Source organism: Penicillium cataractarum, assembly GCF_028827025.1.
Source record: "Penicillium cataractarum strain IBT 29864 chromosome Unknown utg000007l, whole genome shotgun sequence".
Lineage (NCBI taxonomy): Eukaryota > Fungi > Ascomycota > Eurotiomycetes > Eurotiales > Aspergillaceae > Penicillium > Penicillium cataractarum.
In genome coordinates, this window is record NW_026622743.1 from 3,108,704 (window position 1) to 3,125,591 (window position 16,888).

General features: G+C 49.6%; 7 protein-coding genes across 7 annotated transcripts; 4 read left to right on the forward strand and 3 right to left on the reverse strand.

Annotated features, from left to right (window-relative positions):
• Nucleotides 1-1,796: 1,796 nt before the first annotated feature.
• Nucleotides 1,797-3,530, forward strand: N7496_008661 (alpha-glucosidase; the record flags this gene model as incomplete). Its single annotated transcript, XM_056701580.1, has 1 exon — nucleotides 1,797-3,530. One exon carries the CDS (start codon nucleotides 1,797-1,799, stop codon nucleotides 3,528-3,530), a length of 1,734 nt encoding a protein of 577 aa, XP_056553643.1.
• A 303-nt stretch (nucleotides 3,531-3,833) lies between these two features.
• Nucleotides 3,834-5,279, reverse strand: N7496_008662 (Zn(II)2Cys6 transcription factor; the record flags this gene model as incomplete). Its single annotated transcript, XM_056701581.1, has 1 exon — nucleotides 3,834-5,279. One exon carries the CDS (start codon nucleotides 5,277-5,279, stop codon nucleotides 3,834-3,836), a length of 1,446 nt encoding a protein of 481 aa, XP_056553644.1.
• A 580-nt stretch (nucleotides 5,280-5,859) lies between these two features.
• On the reverse strand, nucleotides 5,860-6,260 carry N7496_008663 (uncharacterized protein; the record flags this gene model as incomplete). Its single annotated transcript, XM_056701582.1, has 2 exons — nucleotides 5,860-6,100; nucleotides 6,157-6,260. 2 exons carry the CDS (start codon nucleotides 6,258-6,260, stop codon nucleotides 5,860-5,862), a joined length of 345 nt encoding a protein of 114 aa, XP_056553645.1.
• A 1,320-nt stretch (nucleotides 6,261-7,580) lies between these two features.
• N7496_008664 (endo alpha-1,4 polygalactosaminidase) lies at nucleotides 7,581-8,504 on the forward strand (the record flags this gene model as incomplete). The annotated part of the gene is made up of 1 exon (XM_056701583.1): nucleotides 7,581-8,504. One exon carries the CDS (start codon nucleotides 7,581-7,583, stop codon nucleotides 8,502-8,504), a length of 924 nt encoding a protein of 307 aa, XP_056553646.1.
• A 798-nt stretch (nucleotides 8,505-9,302) lies between these two features.
• Nucleotides 9,303-9,902, forward strand: N7496_008665 (uncharacterized protein; the record flags this gene model as incomplete). Its single annotated transcript, XM_056701584.1, has 1 exon — nucleotides 9,303-9,902. The coding sequence occupies one exon, from the start codon at nucleotides 9,303-9,305 to the stop codon at nucleotides 9,900-9,902; it is 600 nt and encodes a 199-aa protein (XP_056553647.1).
• Nucleotides 9,903-13,145: 3,243 nt separating this feature from the next.
• On the forward strand, nucleotides 13,146-14,627 carry N7496_008666 (uncharacterized protein; the record flags this gene model as incomplete). The annotated part of the gene is made up of 2 exons (XM_056701585.1): nucleotides 13,146-13,605; nucleotides 13,666-14,627. 2 exons carry the CDS (start codon nucleotides 13,146-13,148, stop codon nucleotides 14,625-14,627), a joined length of 1,422 nt encoding a protein of 473 aa, XP_056553648.1.
• A 619-nt stretch (nucleotides 14,628-15,246) lies between these two features.
• Nucleotides 15,247-16,467, reverse strand: N7496_008667 (uncharacterized protein; the record flags this gene model as incomplete). Its single annotated transcript, XM_056701586.1, has 4 exons — nucleotides 15,247-15,466; nucleotides 15,534-16,105; nucleotides 16,166-16,282; nucleotides 16,336-16,467. 4 exons carry the CDS (start codon nucleotides 16,465-16,467, stop codon nucleotides 15,247-15,249), a joined length of 1,041 nt encoding a protein of 346 aa, XP_056553649.1.
• Nucleotides 16,468-16,888: the final 421 nt, after the last annotated feature.

Sequence of the window (16,888 nt, forward strand, 5' to 3'; positions counted from 1 at the left end):
CCGGCTTGCTCATAGAAATATGTAGAGTAGCCCATGAGGCCACTTCCGCATAGCGATTGAGTTGCCCAGGTCAAGCATACAATCTCCGTACGGCGCATATCCACACCACGGAAACAGTCGCGGTACGATGTTCCCCGTGCCATGCGCTTTTCAAGCTCGTTTGTGCTTCGAATCATGGCGATGGTCTCGTCTGCGTTGAAGTTGGGGTCTCGGCCGGGAACTGTCAGGCGTTGTAAAGCATGGCGTGCATCTTCGACACGATCTTTGCGAATGAGCCACCATGGGGATTCGGGTGCAAGAGCAATTCCGATCGCAATGGGGACAGGCCACATCCATTGTAAAGCGAATGGAATTTTGTAGCCCCACTGATCGGCGCGACCTTGCATGGCTTTGAGGACACCCTAATTTGTTAACTCCAATGCCACCGAAGGGAAAGTAAATTGGTATGTACTTACCGAAGCAATCAGTTGTCCCATCACCCAGCACAGATTCACATATGTTGTCAGGTATGGTCGCAGTACTACGGGGCACACTTCAGACGCATAGGTTGTTGTAACCGTCTGGAAGAGACCCCAGGGAATGCCGATGAGGATCTCGCCAACCAAAAGAACAGGCAGAGACTTGGCGAAGAAGATAACGAATATAAAAGCCACGCAGGCCGCCAGGGCCCCGATCAGACTCTTGCGGTAACCGAACTTCTCGACGATGATACCGGTCGCGAACAAGCCGAGGACCTCACCAACAAGAGCGCCGTTGGTAAGACCGGATTGCCATGCAGCAGTTACTTGATAACTTCCATCGGGCTGTTCGTTTCCGAATGCTCGCTGGAACGGTTCATATGCAAACAAACTGGAGACCAGGGCATTGTCGTACCCTTCCATCACCAGCGCCGTTGAGAATAGGATAGACCAGCCGACAGCATGCGGATAAGTTCGCAAACTCTGCCAAAAGCTCATCTGATGCTCGGCCTCGGTGGCGCGTTTTGCCTCGGGCGTGGTATCAATATCCACAACCCGGGTGATGCCATCGTCCTTGGACGGAGTGGCCGACATGATCAATTGAGGACTCAGTAATATAGAGAAGGATAGAAAAAGATATCGGAAGCTACTCGCAATCCGGAGCTCTGGATTCCCACAATCGAACGGGGGAGTACGCGCCTTTTAAGGTAACACCCCGTGTAGTCTCAAACGAACACTTTCCCCGGATTTACAGAAGACATCATGAGAGCGGGAGAAAAATCTGGGGAAAGGCATATTCTGGCGATGTCGGCCCGAGATAGATCCAATCAGGGGCTGGAGTGTGCGACGGGCCTCCGGTGAAAGACCGCGGATGGAAAGTTCTACGCTCGAGAAACACGCTAAGCTAGCCCTCGCTTACGACTCCTGAGGGAAAGGTCCAACCTCTAGGCCAGATTTTGGCACCTGGCGCAGCCAATCAATCGGGCAAGCCCCAAATCGGGCATCGGCTTAATCTTAATTGCATCTCGGGCCGAGTTCTGGCCAATCACCACAGGGGGAGGCGTACGCTCGGCGTACATTCTCAACAGCGGGGTAGGACATCTCGGTCCGACAATGGACCAATAGATCGAGAGTTGGTGGAGAGGAGATCAAGATAAAAGAGGGAGCGCAATGGTCGTTTCCTTTGATTTGGACAAGAAATCTCACATTCATCCTTGTTATTCTTGTGTCTCTTTGATTCTTCTATCAATTCGAGCCAGCCACTCTTTTACTGGGCATTTTTTGGCTGAGTGTGGCCGACTTTTCGACTTAATCAAATAACCTTTTTTATCCCTGAAGATGTCTCGGGAGGCCCCTTGGTGGAAGAACGCCACTATCTACCAGATATATCCTGCCAGTTACAAAGATTCCAACGGCGATGGAATTGGCGATATTCCTGGAATTCATAGCAAGCTCGACTATATTCAGGGACTTGGCGTCGATGCGATCTGGCTGTGCCCCATGTACGATAGCCCCCAGTATGACATGGGCTACGATATTCGTGACTATGAGAAAGTCTACGAACCATATGGCACAGTCGCCGATGTTGAGGCTCTAATTGCTGCATGCCACGAGCGTGGAATGAAGATTTTGCTCGACTTGGTGATCAACCATACCTCCCATTTGCATGCCTGGTTCCAAGAGTCACGGTCATCCAAGACAAGCGCAAAGCGCGATTGGTACATCTGGCGACCTGCCAAATATGATGCCGATGGAAACCGCCGTCCCCCCAACAACTGGCGCAGTGTCTTCGGTGGTAGTGCCTGGGAATGGGACGAGGAGACTCAGGAGTACTACCTGCATCTCTTCGCAGTCCAACAGCCAGACCTGAACTGGGAGAATCCAACCATGCGTGCTACTGTTTATGAATCAGCTATGGAGTTCTGGCTGCGTAAGGGAATTGATGGTTTCCGCGTTGATACAGTCAACATGTACAGCAAGGAGCAATCATTCCAGGATGCCCCTATCATAGATTCTCGCCTTGAGTGGCAACCTGCTTCATCGCTGTACTGCAATGGTCCTCGTATCCACGAGTTCATGCGGGAGATGGGCGAGATTCTACTCAAGTACAACGCCATGACCGTTGGTGAACTGCCACACACACCAGAGGTCGCAGACGTACTTTCATACGTCTCAGAGAAGGAGAAGCAGCTTAGCATGGTCTTCCAATTCGATATTGTGGACATTGGCACGGGCGCCGTTCGATTTGACACTGTCCCGCACGCGTGGACATTGCCTGACCTTCGGGAGCGTGTCGCTCGCACTCAAGCTCTGATGGACGGTACGACCGATGGCTGGAGCACAACTTTCCTCGAGAATCATGATCAAGCTCGATCCATTTCTCGATGGGGTAGCGAGGCAACCCCGGAACTCTGGGCGCGAAGTGCCAAGATGCTGGCTATGCTTGTTGCTAGTCTATCTGGCACTTTGTACGTTTACCAAGGCCAAGAAATTGGTATGGTGAACGCCCCCGCTGAGTGGGATATCAGCGAATATAAGGACCTGGACAGTCTGAACTATTACAAGTTCGTGCAGGAGCTGTCAAAGAACGACCCCGTCGCGGTTGGAGCCGCGAAGAGTGCTATTGCTCATCTGGCTCGCGACCATGCTCGTATTCCCATGCAATGGGATGGCACGCCGAACGCGGGTTTCACTACCGCTACGGCTAAGCCTTGGATGCGTGTGCACGATAACTACCCAGAGCTGAATGCGAAGCGACAAGCCCTGGACTCGTCTTCTGTCCTTTCATTCTGGCGCGAGTTGTTGCAAGTCCGCCGAGCCCATCCTGAAGTCTTTGCTGAGGGTGTTTTCGTTGATACAGATCCTCTCAACGAGTCGGTCTTTGTCTTTGAAAAGACGGCTGCGAGCCAGAAGCTGGTAGTAGCCCTCAACTTTACGGGTGATAAACAGCCGGTTGATCTGACGGCCCAAATTGGCTCGAAATCTTATAAGGCTTTGCTTAGAAACTGTGAGGGAGAGTCACTGGCTGAGTTGGAGGCATATGAAGGACGGGTTTACCTAGTGGATAATTAGATATCAGCTGAGAAGTCACATAAATTGATGCATGGAGCTCTGAAAGAATAATGAATTGATGAGCGAAATCTCCGAAATATTTCTCCTGTGTCGTACATATTTAGCACTTCAACCGATAATCGTGCTCCCCTCTGCCGCCGGACGATGGCGATGGGTTCATATTGGGATCTGCCACGACTGGAGCTTGTGAATTTGGAAAGGTTAGTGCGAGCAAAGAAATCCTCGGAGTTGACGATTTATTCTGTTCATCCCCTGTAAGAAGTGAAATTTCATTGGTAGATTATGTCCAAATACATGATGGTGCTAGAGCAGAAGCTCGATTTCCCTGATTTCCGGATATTTCTCACGAATCATCTCAAACTTCTGCGTCAGAACGGCCGGGCGGAGAGTCTGGAAACCCGCGAATGAGTATACAAAGTTCTTGAGGAAGATAATGTCGTGAATTCGCTGAATCGTTTCGTCTCCCGACGCATGTGGCAGGTGCAGTACCACGTCGGTAATTACATTCGCGATTTCGAATAGTTTCTCGAGAATTCCGGATCCATGAATTCCTACCATATCCCGTGGAATGGTCACTAGAAACTGACGTAGCTGGTTTGAGAGGCGCAGTGGGAAGGAAAGCGAGAGCAGTAGACTTGTATCAGGCGAGGAGGAGAGTAGCGTGTTGGACAGAGCAATCTGCCAAGTAACTGTGCGCAGCCAATGTCGCGTAATGATCAAATCTGCCTGCATCATGCCTGGTAGCTGGGAAACCTCCCGGTGCCAGCAATTATCCTCCAACTGTTGCTGTTTGTTCTCGATCCATTCAGCGCTCACACCCGACCGTTCGCCAAGCCAGTATTCAAGAAACTTGCGGTCTACCAGGCAGAAATTTTCAATGGTGTGGTTGAAGCCTGCCTCGGTATCTTCTGGCAGCGATGGATCATGGTCTGGCAGACCGCGTAATGCGCTGAGACACGGTGGTCTGTTATAAGTCAGAGCGGTAAAGCGCTCGTGAATAAAGCACTCCCAATAGGCACGCTGAAGGCGCGCTCGCTCTGGCATGTCAAACTCGGCTAACGCCTCATCCGAGTGAGCGTGTAGCATGTATAGTATGGAGATAGCTTCTCGGAGGTAGAAGAAGCCCAGATCAAGGCGACGCAGGCCAACGCTGCACATCTCTGTGAATAAACTACTCATCACTGACACGATGGTCGGCTGAGCATCGAATCCCAGCGGACGACGGTGCTCCAGTGAGCGGGTCAGCAATGTCGCGATGCGCTCACGCGTCGCGGGTGCCTCATGTACGGGCTCTCCTCGCGTCAAATTGAGCGTCACGGCGGCAAAAATATACACAAACGAGGCAGCATCCCGACTATCGTCCATCTTTGAGATCATCTCGTGGACCTCGCTTGCCGGGATAACCGGGCTCATTGGGTACACGTATCGTTCATATTCGTGCAGGAACTCATGAAAGAAGCTCGGATTAGGGTGCGAAACAATCGAGGCCGGTATAGATATGGAGACCACGCGCGAAGCGAGTGTGCCTTCCGGTTGGCTTCCTTGACTCGGTTGGAAGCTGAGGGTTTTGCACTCGGCAATGACCGAACCTCTAGCAAGGGATCTCTTTCGAGACCGTGACGGGAGCGTCGAAGCATAGGTGCAACGCAGGCCGACATGCGTACACTGCTGGCAGCGGGACTGGCCGTTACAGCGGACCTTCCGGCGCTTGCACGCGTCGCAAGCCCTTGAAGTGCGTCGCTGCTCCATGCTGCCACTGATCCATCGTCCAGTCGAGAGTTGTGGTGAGATGATCAACATAAGCCGCGGCCGAAAACGCGGGGAACGCCGGGGGAAGAAGTCCACCACACTTGGCCGAGTGGGCCCAGGATCGCCTTAATGTCTCACCGAGTGCGCACACGAGGTTCTACCATTTCTGATTGTACAACCAGGCTATCATTGTTGAATCATACTAAACTAATCGACAGTTGACTCTTGCTTGGCTGACCGGATCACCCGCGCAGGAACTCCAACGGCAATACTAAATGCTGGAATATTCGACTTGACCACAGAGCCAGCCCCAATCGAGCACCCCGAGCCTATAGTGACGCCAGCCAGAATTATGACACCAGCACCAATCCAGCAATCATCTCCAATGACAACACTTCTGGTGAACTCGTGTCCTCGGTTCGCTCTCCGCTCTTCTATCATGGTGTGATGCTCCCCAGTTATGATACTGACATTTGGCCCGATTTCCACATTATTCCCAATCGAAACCAACCCACAATCGAGAATGGTGAGGCTGAAGGTATGGAATTTCAGAGATTGATCTCTAATAGGGGCACGGCACTTACTGAAAGTTGGCATAAAAGCTCTTGCCGACGCTGATATTACATCCATAGTCGACGAAGAGGGGAGGTTCGATGTAGATGCTTTGTCCAGTGCGACCGAAGAGTTTCTTCAGAATTTCCTCTCGCTGTTGACTAGTCTTCTCCGAAGCGACATCTCCATAAAGAGATGCGTTGAATTCTCCGGTCAGCTGTCTTGCCCGCGATCGACCCTCGATGAGCTCTGGCGCTAGGGGGGTATATCTAGCAGGAGGGCATAGTAAGTCAATTGTCAATGCCAGAACAAGCGATCAACGTACAGCATGCCCCCGATCATTCGCTCATATTCTTCGCCCCAGCAGACACCCTGTAGGCCTCGAGCCTTGCTAATACTCTCCTCATCCTTTTCTGTTCTGGGTATCATATTGTCTTCCGGGGTATCCTTGCGTCTCGAGTTCTGTGTTTCGGGTGGACCAATACCAAGCTCCTTGCGGAATAAGCGCTCATTTTATAACTTGAATCATGCCACTCATGCTTTCTAACGCTGTCCTCGCCTCGTGATCACTAATGTCAGCTGCTCATCAGAATGAATGCTAGGGTCGTATATTTCTTGTGGATTGACCAATATGGCGCGGAGTGTCGCTGGAATACGAATTTGCTGATGCCAAGGTCTCGGTTTCGCGGGCCTGCGGCCCGGATAGCGCGATCAATCGCCAGGTTTCGAGACTTTCGACACACGAGGATGTCTACAGTCACTTGCCGTTTCAACCCTGGATGATGACTCTACAGAAATTATTATCATATATAACTCTAGTGTCCTACTTAGCGCCCTATGTGACAGAGCGAGCCTTAGCGCCCGTGGCAAGCGGTGGAGTGGAAGGGAGTATATTAAGGGTCTAGATGGGATCCCTAGATCGGGCCAGATTCCAGCCTGCCAAGAGAATGGGCTGGATGAGCGGTCGGAATGAAACAGACCCCTCCCTATTCCCATGGATAGATCAAAAAGCAAAGGCTAAACTATCCACTATCAAAGACTTCAATGGTTTTATGTATTACAATCTCCATGTCTGACGCCCAAATAGCCTCGCGGTGTGGAAGGTGAAAGAATAGCGCATTGGTAGGCAACCTGGGATTGTTCCATCGTCCAAGACAGTGTCTAAAGTCTACCATTTCCATTTTGCTCACTAACGAATTCATACATAACTACTTCCGTTCAAGCCATTATGCAAGGTCGTTTTGTTCTTTGATTAAATCAGGGTCGAGGGGCACAAACGTGGCAGAAGGATCGAGTTCTGTCTGGGGCGGAGATTTCTTGGCGCGTGTTTCATGTTCGATTGCCGGACAATTTACGCATTGCTTGCCGCACAAAGCCTGCCAGATCTATCAAAAGTATGCCTTGATTGGCTGAGAACCACAAAATTAGCATGGGCATACTGCATGGTTTGCTAATATCGCCGGCTATAATTCCCCATCTTCACATTCTTACCACGATTCATCGGGGACTTCTAAGCCCTATCGGAAGTATTTTGCAAGCCACAAAACGGATCTGATCTGTCCACCTCCTCTTGACTGTGGGCTATAAGTATGGCATAATCCGTGCGATGTGACTTTGTCAATTGTCTTCACAACCACCACTACTTTGTCGCTCCTTTTCTCTAACACTTGGCCGGCCCAAGCTGTTTATTCCATTCTCTTCTTTGAATTCGTCTTCACTCCTTAGACGCTTTTTTCCACCATCTTTACGATGTCTTTCTCTAACAACTCGAGCTGGGGACACCTTTTTGTCAAGGGCAGAGCCCTGGCCCTTTTTGTTGTTGGCATTACTATTCTGTTACTCTGCTTGAACTCTTGGACAGAGCTTCCCGTCAGCTCGATTCAAAATACCATTTTGAGAAGAAGCACCGAGACCAGTGACACGGCTATCTGGCAGCCAAAGACTGGAATCAAATGGCAGATCCAGCTGGAAAATGCCGTGGAAGACATCGCCATGGGCGCTGATATTTTCGACATTGATATGTTCGACAACACCGCAGCGAAGATCTCCGAAATTCACAACAAGGGTGCCAAGGTTATTTGCTATTTCTCCGCTGGCACCTATGAAGACTGGAGACCTGATGCCAACAAATTTACCGACTCTGATTTCGGCAATGCGCTCGAAGACTGGCCTGGTGAGCGATGGCTCAACCTGCACTCAGACAACGTCCGCAAAATTATGCAGTCCCGCCTTGACCTGGCAAAGCAAAAGGGTTGCGACGGCGTTGACCCGGACAACATCGATGCATATGGCAATGACAACGGTCTCGATCTGACCGAAGCCGACTCTATTGATTATTTGGACTTCCTCGCATCCGAGGCCCACTCGCGGGGTATGTCAATTGGACTCAAGAATGGAGGCGACATCATTCCGTCTGTCATCGAGAAGATGCAATGGTCTGTCAACGAGCAATGTGCGCAGTATGATGAGTGCGATGTCTATGCGGCTTTCACGGATGTCGGCAAGCCGGTCTTTCACATCGAGTATGCTGATGAGATCGAGGTCAACAATAAGCTCAAAATTCGTGCTGTGACGAGCTCGCAGAAGTCCGCAGCTTGTGACGCGAAGAGTGCTGAGAATTTCTCGACTGTTATCAAGAATATGGAGTTGGATGCATGGGTTGAATATTGTTAGTTTATCCAAGTGAAGTGGGTGGCTGATGATTTCTTGGTGTCCCTACTACATACGGTCTATAGTAGTGAACGCGATCGACTGGGTGATGTCTTTGAATAACAATCTTCAATCCACTCGTGGATCTTATCACCTCTGCATATGCTAAACTCGGGATAAATATGAACGTTGAAGTCGCTCTGTCTGTATTCTGGGTAAAGAGAGGGGTAGATGTTAACCGTATGGTAGTAATGTGCGTCACGGCACGTGATTCATTGTCATTCCCCTGCCAGATGATGTGGGTCCATTACCCAATTGGGTAAAGAGTTGTCGACGTGGCATACATGGCATCGTCCACAATGGCTACTATAGCGTTAGAGATTGCAGCGTTGACAAAAAGGTGAGCAACACTACCAGAATCTGTATATAATATCATGAGCTTTAACCTTAACTTGCAGGGATATTGGCAATGCAACCACGAGTACATCGGCTTTGAATTAGCGGATGCCTGGCATACCTGCTTCCCGTACGTATACATACCTAGAACATTTCTCTGATATGCTATGCCTGCGCAGCCCTAAGATCATTTTGAAACAGGAATGGCGGCCATTACTTCCAAAATCCAGATGGAACCCAAGCATATTTTGACCCAAGTCGTCCACATTTGGCATGGACTAGACAACATAAGCACGGGGAGAAAACGCCCTGGTCCAATCGATCAACCCACCACCCCGCTGATGGGTATCTCAACATGGGATTTCGGTCTTCCACACAGAGAGTAAGATATAGCTCCTTCCTGGCGACTAGCGTGACTAACACTGGATGACAGATGAACTCGCTGATCTGCTTGATGAACGCTACCGTGATGCAAAAACCGCCTGGCCTGGAAACACCTCCGAGTTGTCTTATGCTGCTTATACTGCTAAGTATGGCGATCCTGAGCTTGGGGCTGGCTGGGCTGCAGGATGGCCCATCGAGGACATGGTCCCAATGCAAGGACTCATTGATTCTGGCTACTATGATGTAGTACCAAGCGAGCCCAGGAACTCCTCGGAATGGATGGGTGCTCATGAAATTGCCGATATTGAAAGCGGGGCGTATGATCATCCTGGAGAGTGGCCCCCTTTTCCGTACGAAGATGACGGCCTTGATGATTATTACGCGGGCTACGAATGGGAGTACATGTTTTCGAAACAAGAAGACACTGAAGAGTCCGATGCAGATGCAAATCCCTCCGAATCTGAGTATCATGATGACTCTGACGATGAACCGTTTTCGCCCTGTGCTCGCAAGCGTGGTGAGGCCTCTTGGTACCCGCGGCAAATTGCTTCCGGTCCAAGCGATGATATCCGGCGTATTGATCAAATGCCAGTACCACAGGAAACCGCTGGACTGGAGACGACTGAAGACTCATCTTGGTAGAAGAGAAGGTCTGAGGAGCAGCGGCCCGCTAGGAGCGATAACGAGTCACAAGCTGGACCATCAAAGAAGCACTTCCAACCTTGAAGAAGACCAAGGCAAGAGCGAGACGACAAAGGCGAAGACGAGTGGAGTTGCATCCAAAGAAAACATTCGATATGTGCAGAAACGGATGGTGAGGAAGAGCGTCCCAGCCCAAAGCAAGATAGTAAGGAACAAGGAGACGAAGACAGCCAAGCCTGATTTACCGCCACCAGTTAAACGGTCTCGGGAGAAAATAGGCGTGGAAAATCACACCGAGTCTGGTCAAACGGAAACACAAAAGCGATCGGATGAAGCGCAGACTACCAATTCTGTACTGCAGCCACCGGATCGTTCTAGGGACGAGGGAGCCACTGAAGGAGATTCCGACCCCAGTGAAACACAGACAATATCTCGCTAAGAAAAGGTCGAGTGAGGAGCAAGCTACAGAAGGAGACAGCGAGTCTGCCGTATTGGAGACTCGGCATGGAAAGTCTCCTAGCGACGTAGAAAAGGAAAGAAAGAGCAAGAGGCCTAAGGAGAGGACATCAAGATGCATCACGACCAAAGAAACGGAGCCGGAAGGAGCGAGCTACAGTCAGTGGTATCGAGCCTAAACCTGAACATGATCAAGAAAAGGGTTCCACTGAGGTCAAAAAGGAAAGGAAGAGAAAGAGACGTGATTAAAGAGAAGCAATAAATGTGCAAGCTGACTTGATGGATCACAGTCGTCTCCCAGCTTGAGATATTACTTTGGTGGTTCTACTTAACAGACCACTGCTTAATTTCGGAATAATATGCTTCACTATGTACTATCATTTATCAAATTCTGAATCTCGCTATTTTCATGAGGTTTTAGATAAAACCTATTTAGTCGATGGTAAAACCTAAGTCCTTCTGACACGAAAACGAAGCTATACCTAGTTGAATATACTTCTTCGATAGGTATACATATTTTCAATCCGTCTGTTCACAGAATTCCTAGAACCAATACTTAGTCCCATGATAAGTGCAGGCACTACTAAGCTTACACTTTACATAGATTAGTTTTCACCAAACAAATGCATGCAATTACGACCGAGTTTCACCCGGTAGCCAGATGGAGACTGACCGTAAATGAGGTGTTGTGATAGGCAATCGCCAAATCCGAAACACGGCCACCCTAGGATTCCCGAAAATTGGAAACAGCCACCAAGAGTGGGGGTGGCCAACGTTACCCCTGTATAGGGGTTAAATCTGTACTATTATTTGGTATGTGAAAAATTCACGTAGGTCAAAGTCCTCTTCCCTTCAGCCACAACGATCCATAGGGGCAACTTGCCGCCACTTTATACAAGGGATGGTCCTGAAAGACGGCTGGAAAATTAAACGTGCCGAGAAGTATGTGGCTTGACTATGGTGGCGTCCGTCTTTCATTGACCGCACGGGCGGGTGCTACGGCCATGGTTTCGGGATGGAATAAGTACGGTACCGGGCCGGAGCTGAAATGACGTTATATAAGCAATGAGGTCATCGGCATCCATCCGAGTGGGCGTTCCTCGTGTCGTAGAGTTTTGACCAAAATAAGGACCTCTAAATGGCCGATTGTAACCTTCTTTGGTAAGGTTGAAATCTCTGCAAAGATAGGGGTTTTTATTGGATTACGATGTAAATTTAACAATTTAGTGATTCGTTCTTTGATGAGAACACTCTACGGACAAGCCCATGTATACTCTTTGATTTTGATACATGTGCTCTTTCAACACAATCTCTAATGGCCATTATCCTTGCTCAACATAATAACGCTTAATGTAAGGTCCTTAGAAAGGAAATCTACTAGTTATGCAGGCATATGTAGTGATGCAGTTCCCTTCCTTTTAGCCCAAATGCCTTATCATTATTAGCCCCTCCATCATTCGAACGCGACTTACCCTTACGACCATCGATAATAATGAGCATCACCTCTGGTTGCATGACGGTGGTGGACCGAGATCCACAAATTTGTGGGTTTCGGGCAACATCAAGGGGAAACCCGGGATGCGGTGAAGTTGGGAGAGGATGGTGACTATTGGTTTAGATTCTTAATAGATTGTATGTTTCTCAAGTGTTAAAGGGTTTAGAAAATTAGCTTTGAAGATATTTCTGTCTTGTAACTTGGCATGTACTCATATATACTTCTAGTCTAGACAAAGGGCAAGGGATGAGAGTGGCGGAAGGGAAAAACATGAATCCGCTTAACCTAATCAACGAGGGCAGAGTCATTACGTCATTCATGCGAAAGCGGGAGCCGGTAAAAGCGCAGATTCCCCTTTTGATTCTCCTTTGGGTCTAGTGGGGGTCGATCGGGTTACCGACGTCCGTCACAACCTCCATCCCCCCAACCAATGACGTCTGCCTACAGATAACTCGGACTACACTGAGCCTCCTAGTCCGCCCGGTCTTGCCGTGCATTGATGAGCCCGATCTTCAGGTGAAACGGCAGATGTAGCAAACTCCGATGCGGCCTGCAGGCCGAGAGGAAGGTCTCCCGAAAAGGGAGTCTGAGCACTTTGATATCCCGTCAAAAGATGGAGGTACAATCGCCAATTCCAGCCCTCATCGAAAGAGGAAGACACCTACGTACCATGCCCGATGTGGCTGGCAGACAAAGCTGGGTGACAGCAGCATCAGAAAGGCAATTTAAGCCCGATTCTATTGGCTCAAACGTTGTGATGAGCGTGTGGGTATTTGGAACACTTCTTCCGAAAACGGCCGTTCTTGCACCTTCGTGCCCACTTAGCCACATCCCACTGAATTTTTCATTTTATCTTTTTTTTGCCTCTCCGCTGATACTGGATAGGCCCATTTGGAACGATTAATGGGAACTGATCCGCTTTGCGCGATTTGCCCAATGCTCACCACGTCATTGTGCACTCTACTGGACTGAAGTCGAAATGGGTGGAGGATGCCAAGTATAAGGGCTAATTGCACCCAATGGTAGCAATTTGGGTCCAATACTCCACCATGGATCCGTTGTACGGGACTGCTACTTGGGGGAACCGATCATCAGCCCGGTTCTCTGAAATATAATGACTTAATGATTCCCAGAAAACTATCCATCTTCCCCAGTCTTACATTTCAGGTGGGATATTCTTCTTCTGTGGCTCGCTAGACGACTGTCACCAACGTTCTCTCTTTCAATATCTCCTCTTCCTCTTTCTTCCATATACCCTCCTACATCTATACTTCGATTTGTCCATCTTCAACATGTCCCAAGCTGCCGATGCTCCCAATGGAGCTAATGCTGCTCCTCATGACGTCGCCCCTAACGAGGTGCCAGCTGAGCTGATCATCCCTGCGGAGGCTGGCCATGGCCACACCATCGAGATTCCTGCCACCAGGAGCTCTATCAGTGATGTTCACATGCAGCGTTTGAGCCTGTCTCCTTCCATGAAGGACCGCCGGGGCTCGCGCAACTCCTTCGGCGTCTCTCTTCCCATTCCTCGCGAGCCGCGAAAGTCTTCGCGTCTGTCTGTTGTAGGAAAGCCTATCAGCCACGTGCGGAACATTATTGCTTCCGAGTTGCAAGACCAGGAGAAGGAGAAGGTCCAGAAGGTCAAGAACATGTGCTTCTGTTTTGACATTGACGGTGTGCTGGCACACGGTAACAATGCTATTCCGGAGGCTCAAGCGGCTCTCAAGATGCTCAATGGCGACAACGAGCTCGGTATGTGATACACTCTGCTCCAGTTAGTGATATGACACGGTGCTAATTTCCAACTTTCAGGCATCCAATTCCCATACATTCTCCTCACCAATGGCGGTGGTAAGACCGAAGAGGCTCGCTGCGCCCAGCTCTCAGAAGTCCTCGGCGTTCCCATCTCCACCGACCAGTTCATCCAATCCCATACCCCCATGCAGGCTCTCGCCGAGTACTACGAAAACGTCCTTGTTTGCGGTGGTGAAGGATTCAAGGTGCGCGAGGTCGCCGAGGCCTACGGTTTCAAGAATGTGGTTCACCCCAAGGACATTCTGGCTTGGGACCCCACGATCTCTCCCTGCCGCAAGTTCACCGAGGAGGAACAGAAGCAGGCCAAGCCCCGCGACTTCTCCAAGTTCAAGTTCGATGCCATCATGTGCTTCGCCGAGTCGCACGATCAGTCGACCGAATTCCAGATCATCCTTGACCTGCTCCTCAGTGCCAATGGCAGGCTCCTCACCCGTGCCAAGGATCCCGCTGCTCGGGATGCCGTTGCCGGTCACATTCCTATCTACTTCTCCCAGGGCGATCTGCTCTGCCCCACCGAGCACAAGGGCCCCCCACGTCTGCACCTAGGTGCTTTCCGTGTTGCTCTGGAGGCTCAGTACAAGGCTCTTACTGGCCGTGATCTCGACCGTATCGTCTACGGTAAGCCCGAGCGTGCTACCTACATTGTCGCCGACGAGATCATCAAGTCCTGGATGGAGGAGATTCACGGCGAGAAGCGTCTGCCTGAGAATGTCTACATGATTGGTGACAACCCCCAGTCTGACATCATCGGTGGAAACCTGTACGGCTGGAACACTTGCCTTGTCCGCACTGGTGTCTTCCAGGGCAAGGGCAATGACGAGAACAACCCCGCCAACTTCGGCGTCTTCGATCAGGTCTACGATGCCGTCAAGGCTGCCATCCACAAGGAGCTCGGTGATGACTTCAAGTTCAAGTGGGATCCTAAGAAGCATTCCCCCCACGGCTCTGCCGTTGAGTAAAAGGGTCACGCGAGGAAACCTTCTCCTTTCTTTCTTTCTCACTAAGTCACTTCGATGGTGACTCATTGACGTCCATCACCTAAGTTGCGCGTCTCTACGGAGTTCTCGATCTTCTTTTTTCTTGCCTTTTTCTGTTTGAAATTCCCACTTCTTCGCTAGAATCGTCGCATCTTGTTTTAACTTGGAATTTGGATTATGGAAATCAACCCTGTTGGATATGGGTTCAGGGCTCTGATAGATACTTGTCACTTATCTATCAATGAAAATAACGAGCACATTTTACGAACAACGAAGAACTTCTCTTGAAGCGAAAATTCAAATCTTCAAAATTCTTTCCTATAGCCACGTGCTTGTTGCATATTCATGACGTCATAGACTAGATCGATCATCTTATTATACTTTTCTACCGTACCACTGTAGTCCCCTCGTCATGAACCTTGGGAGTGGTCACACTAGGTCGCTATAGTTCTGTTCAAGGATAAAACAAAACAGAAGGCCTAATGCATAGAGTCTACGATTCCGATCAGATGAACCCCAAACAGTCGGTTTATGAGGCATCAAAAATGGTGCCTTACTAGTGAAAAAACAATATTCACATTACGTCCGATAAGCCTTTTTCTCAATCTCGTGCATAATAGATTTCAGCCGCCTCTTCTCCATCACGTAGCCATGCGACATCATACTCCTCCGCGCGACCCGCTGCCTCCATGTCGAGATACCCTGGAGCATAAAGCTCGATATCCTCTGCAAATTGATCCCGATCACCGTCTACATCAACCATCTCAGACAGGTCAAGTGCAGTTTCAAGTATATCAAGGATGGGATCATCCATTTCCATTCTGGTGAGATTCAGTTAGCTAGATGGTGGGGACCACCGGGGCAATCAGAAGAATTTGCCTCACTCACGGTTCATTGGCCCACTCAGGACCTCCAGTATTTTCAAACTTCATTCTGCCAACACTCCAACCGAGTCCACGCATAAAGTTCATGACACTAATCAGGTTAAATGGTCTACGAAGCAGTTCTACCTCGATCTGTCCGTTGGCTAAGAAGTCCACTAGTGACAAAAGACCCGTCTCTAAGCAATACTGATCAATCACAAATTGACGCCAGCAGCCTTTGAGGAATCGAACCATGCCTGACCTTGTCATAGTCAGACAGTCAAAGTCAGCTGTCTCGAGGTATTTCCATGACAGGAATTCAGTCTTGTGAAGACCTTCGGGGCGCGCAGTGGCAGGGTTTGGCTCGGCAACGACTGTACAGTTGCCATCATGCATTAAATGACCGTATTCGCCATCCAGACGGTAGAGCATAATTTGGATTTTGAGCCACCGTGTATAGTTTCTTGGATGATCTTTCGTGACAAGTGCCAGAGTGTAGACTTCACCCGCGCGCTGCTTTGTTTCCGCGATTCGGTCTAGAGCTTGTTTGGGATAATCGAACGGCGACCCTGGCAATGGCGCCCGATAATGATAAAACTGGGCATTGGGTTAGTATTTGAACCAGGGACGACGACCTGTCATGGAGCTAAGACTGACATCGCGGAAGCTCTGCTCAGCAGATGCCCATATCTCAATCAAAAACCGTCGTTGTCGCAGCTCATATTCCGTATCATCTGCAAGAATACCACTGTCCTCACGAGTTCTCCATGCTTCCTGTTTTGTGCTTGGTTAACAGCCTGAGGCGAATTCTGAATGGCGCTGCTGACCTTCACAAATAGCAACCATCCCCTCGAGTCCTCAATCTCAACATCCTCCGATCGTTCGCCATCAGGGTGGATTCGGATCCATGGTGGAATCCCACCAGGCCAGTGCCGAACAGGATTGGGCTGGTGTTGCATGTTTGTGCGCATTGGTATTGCGGAGGGAAAAGATATTGGCCATGTTGCTCGTTCCTGTGGGGGTAGGGAAACCGAGCCTCATACTAACTACTTTGGGACAAGCCTGTTCATTAGCAGCCTCAACGAGTCAAGAAGGCTTTCGGGTCAGGAAGTGGCAGAATTTTACATGGTGATAAACGTTGTTTTCTTATTCAGAGATAAAATTGGTTTGTTCATAGCCCCGAGATTACTATCTTCAGTGATTTTGGTAGCCGCTGTATAGATGGCATTTGATCGAATGGGTCTAAGGCTTGGCTGCGCCGTGACCACTGACATATTTATCATTTTGCTCTGTCCGTCAAGAGCAATGAAAGCTCAATTCTGACGGATAGAAGCGCTCAACGTATTTAAGAGCTGAATATAATAGTGCATTAACGACAAT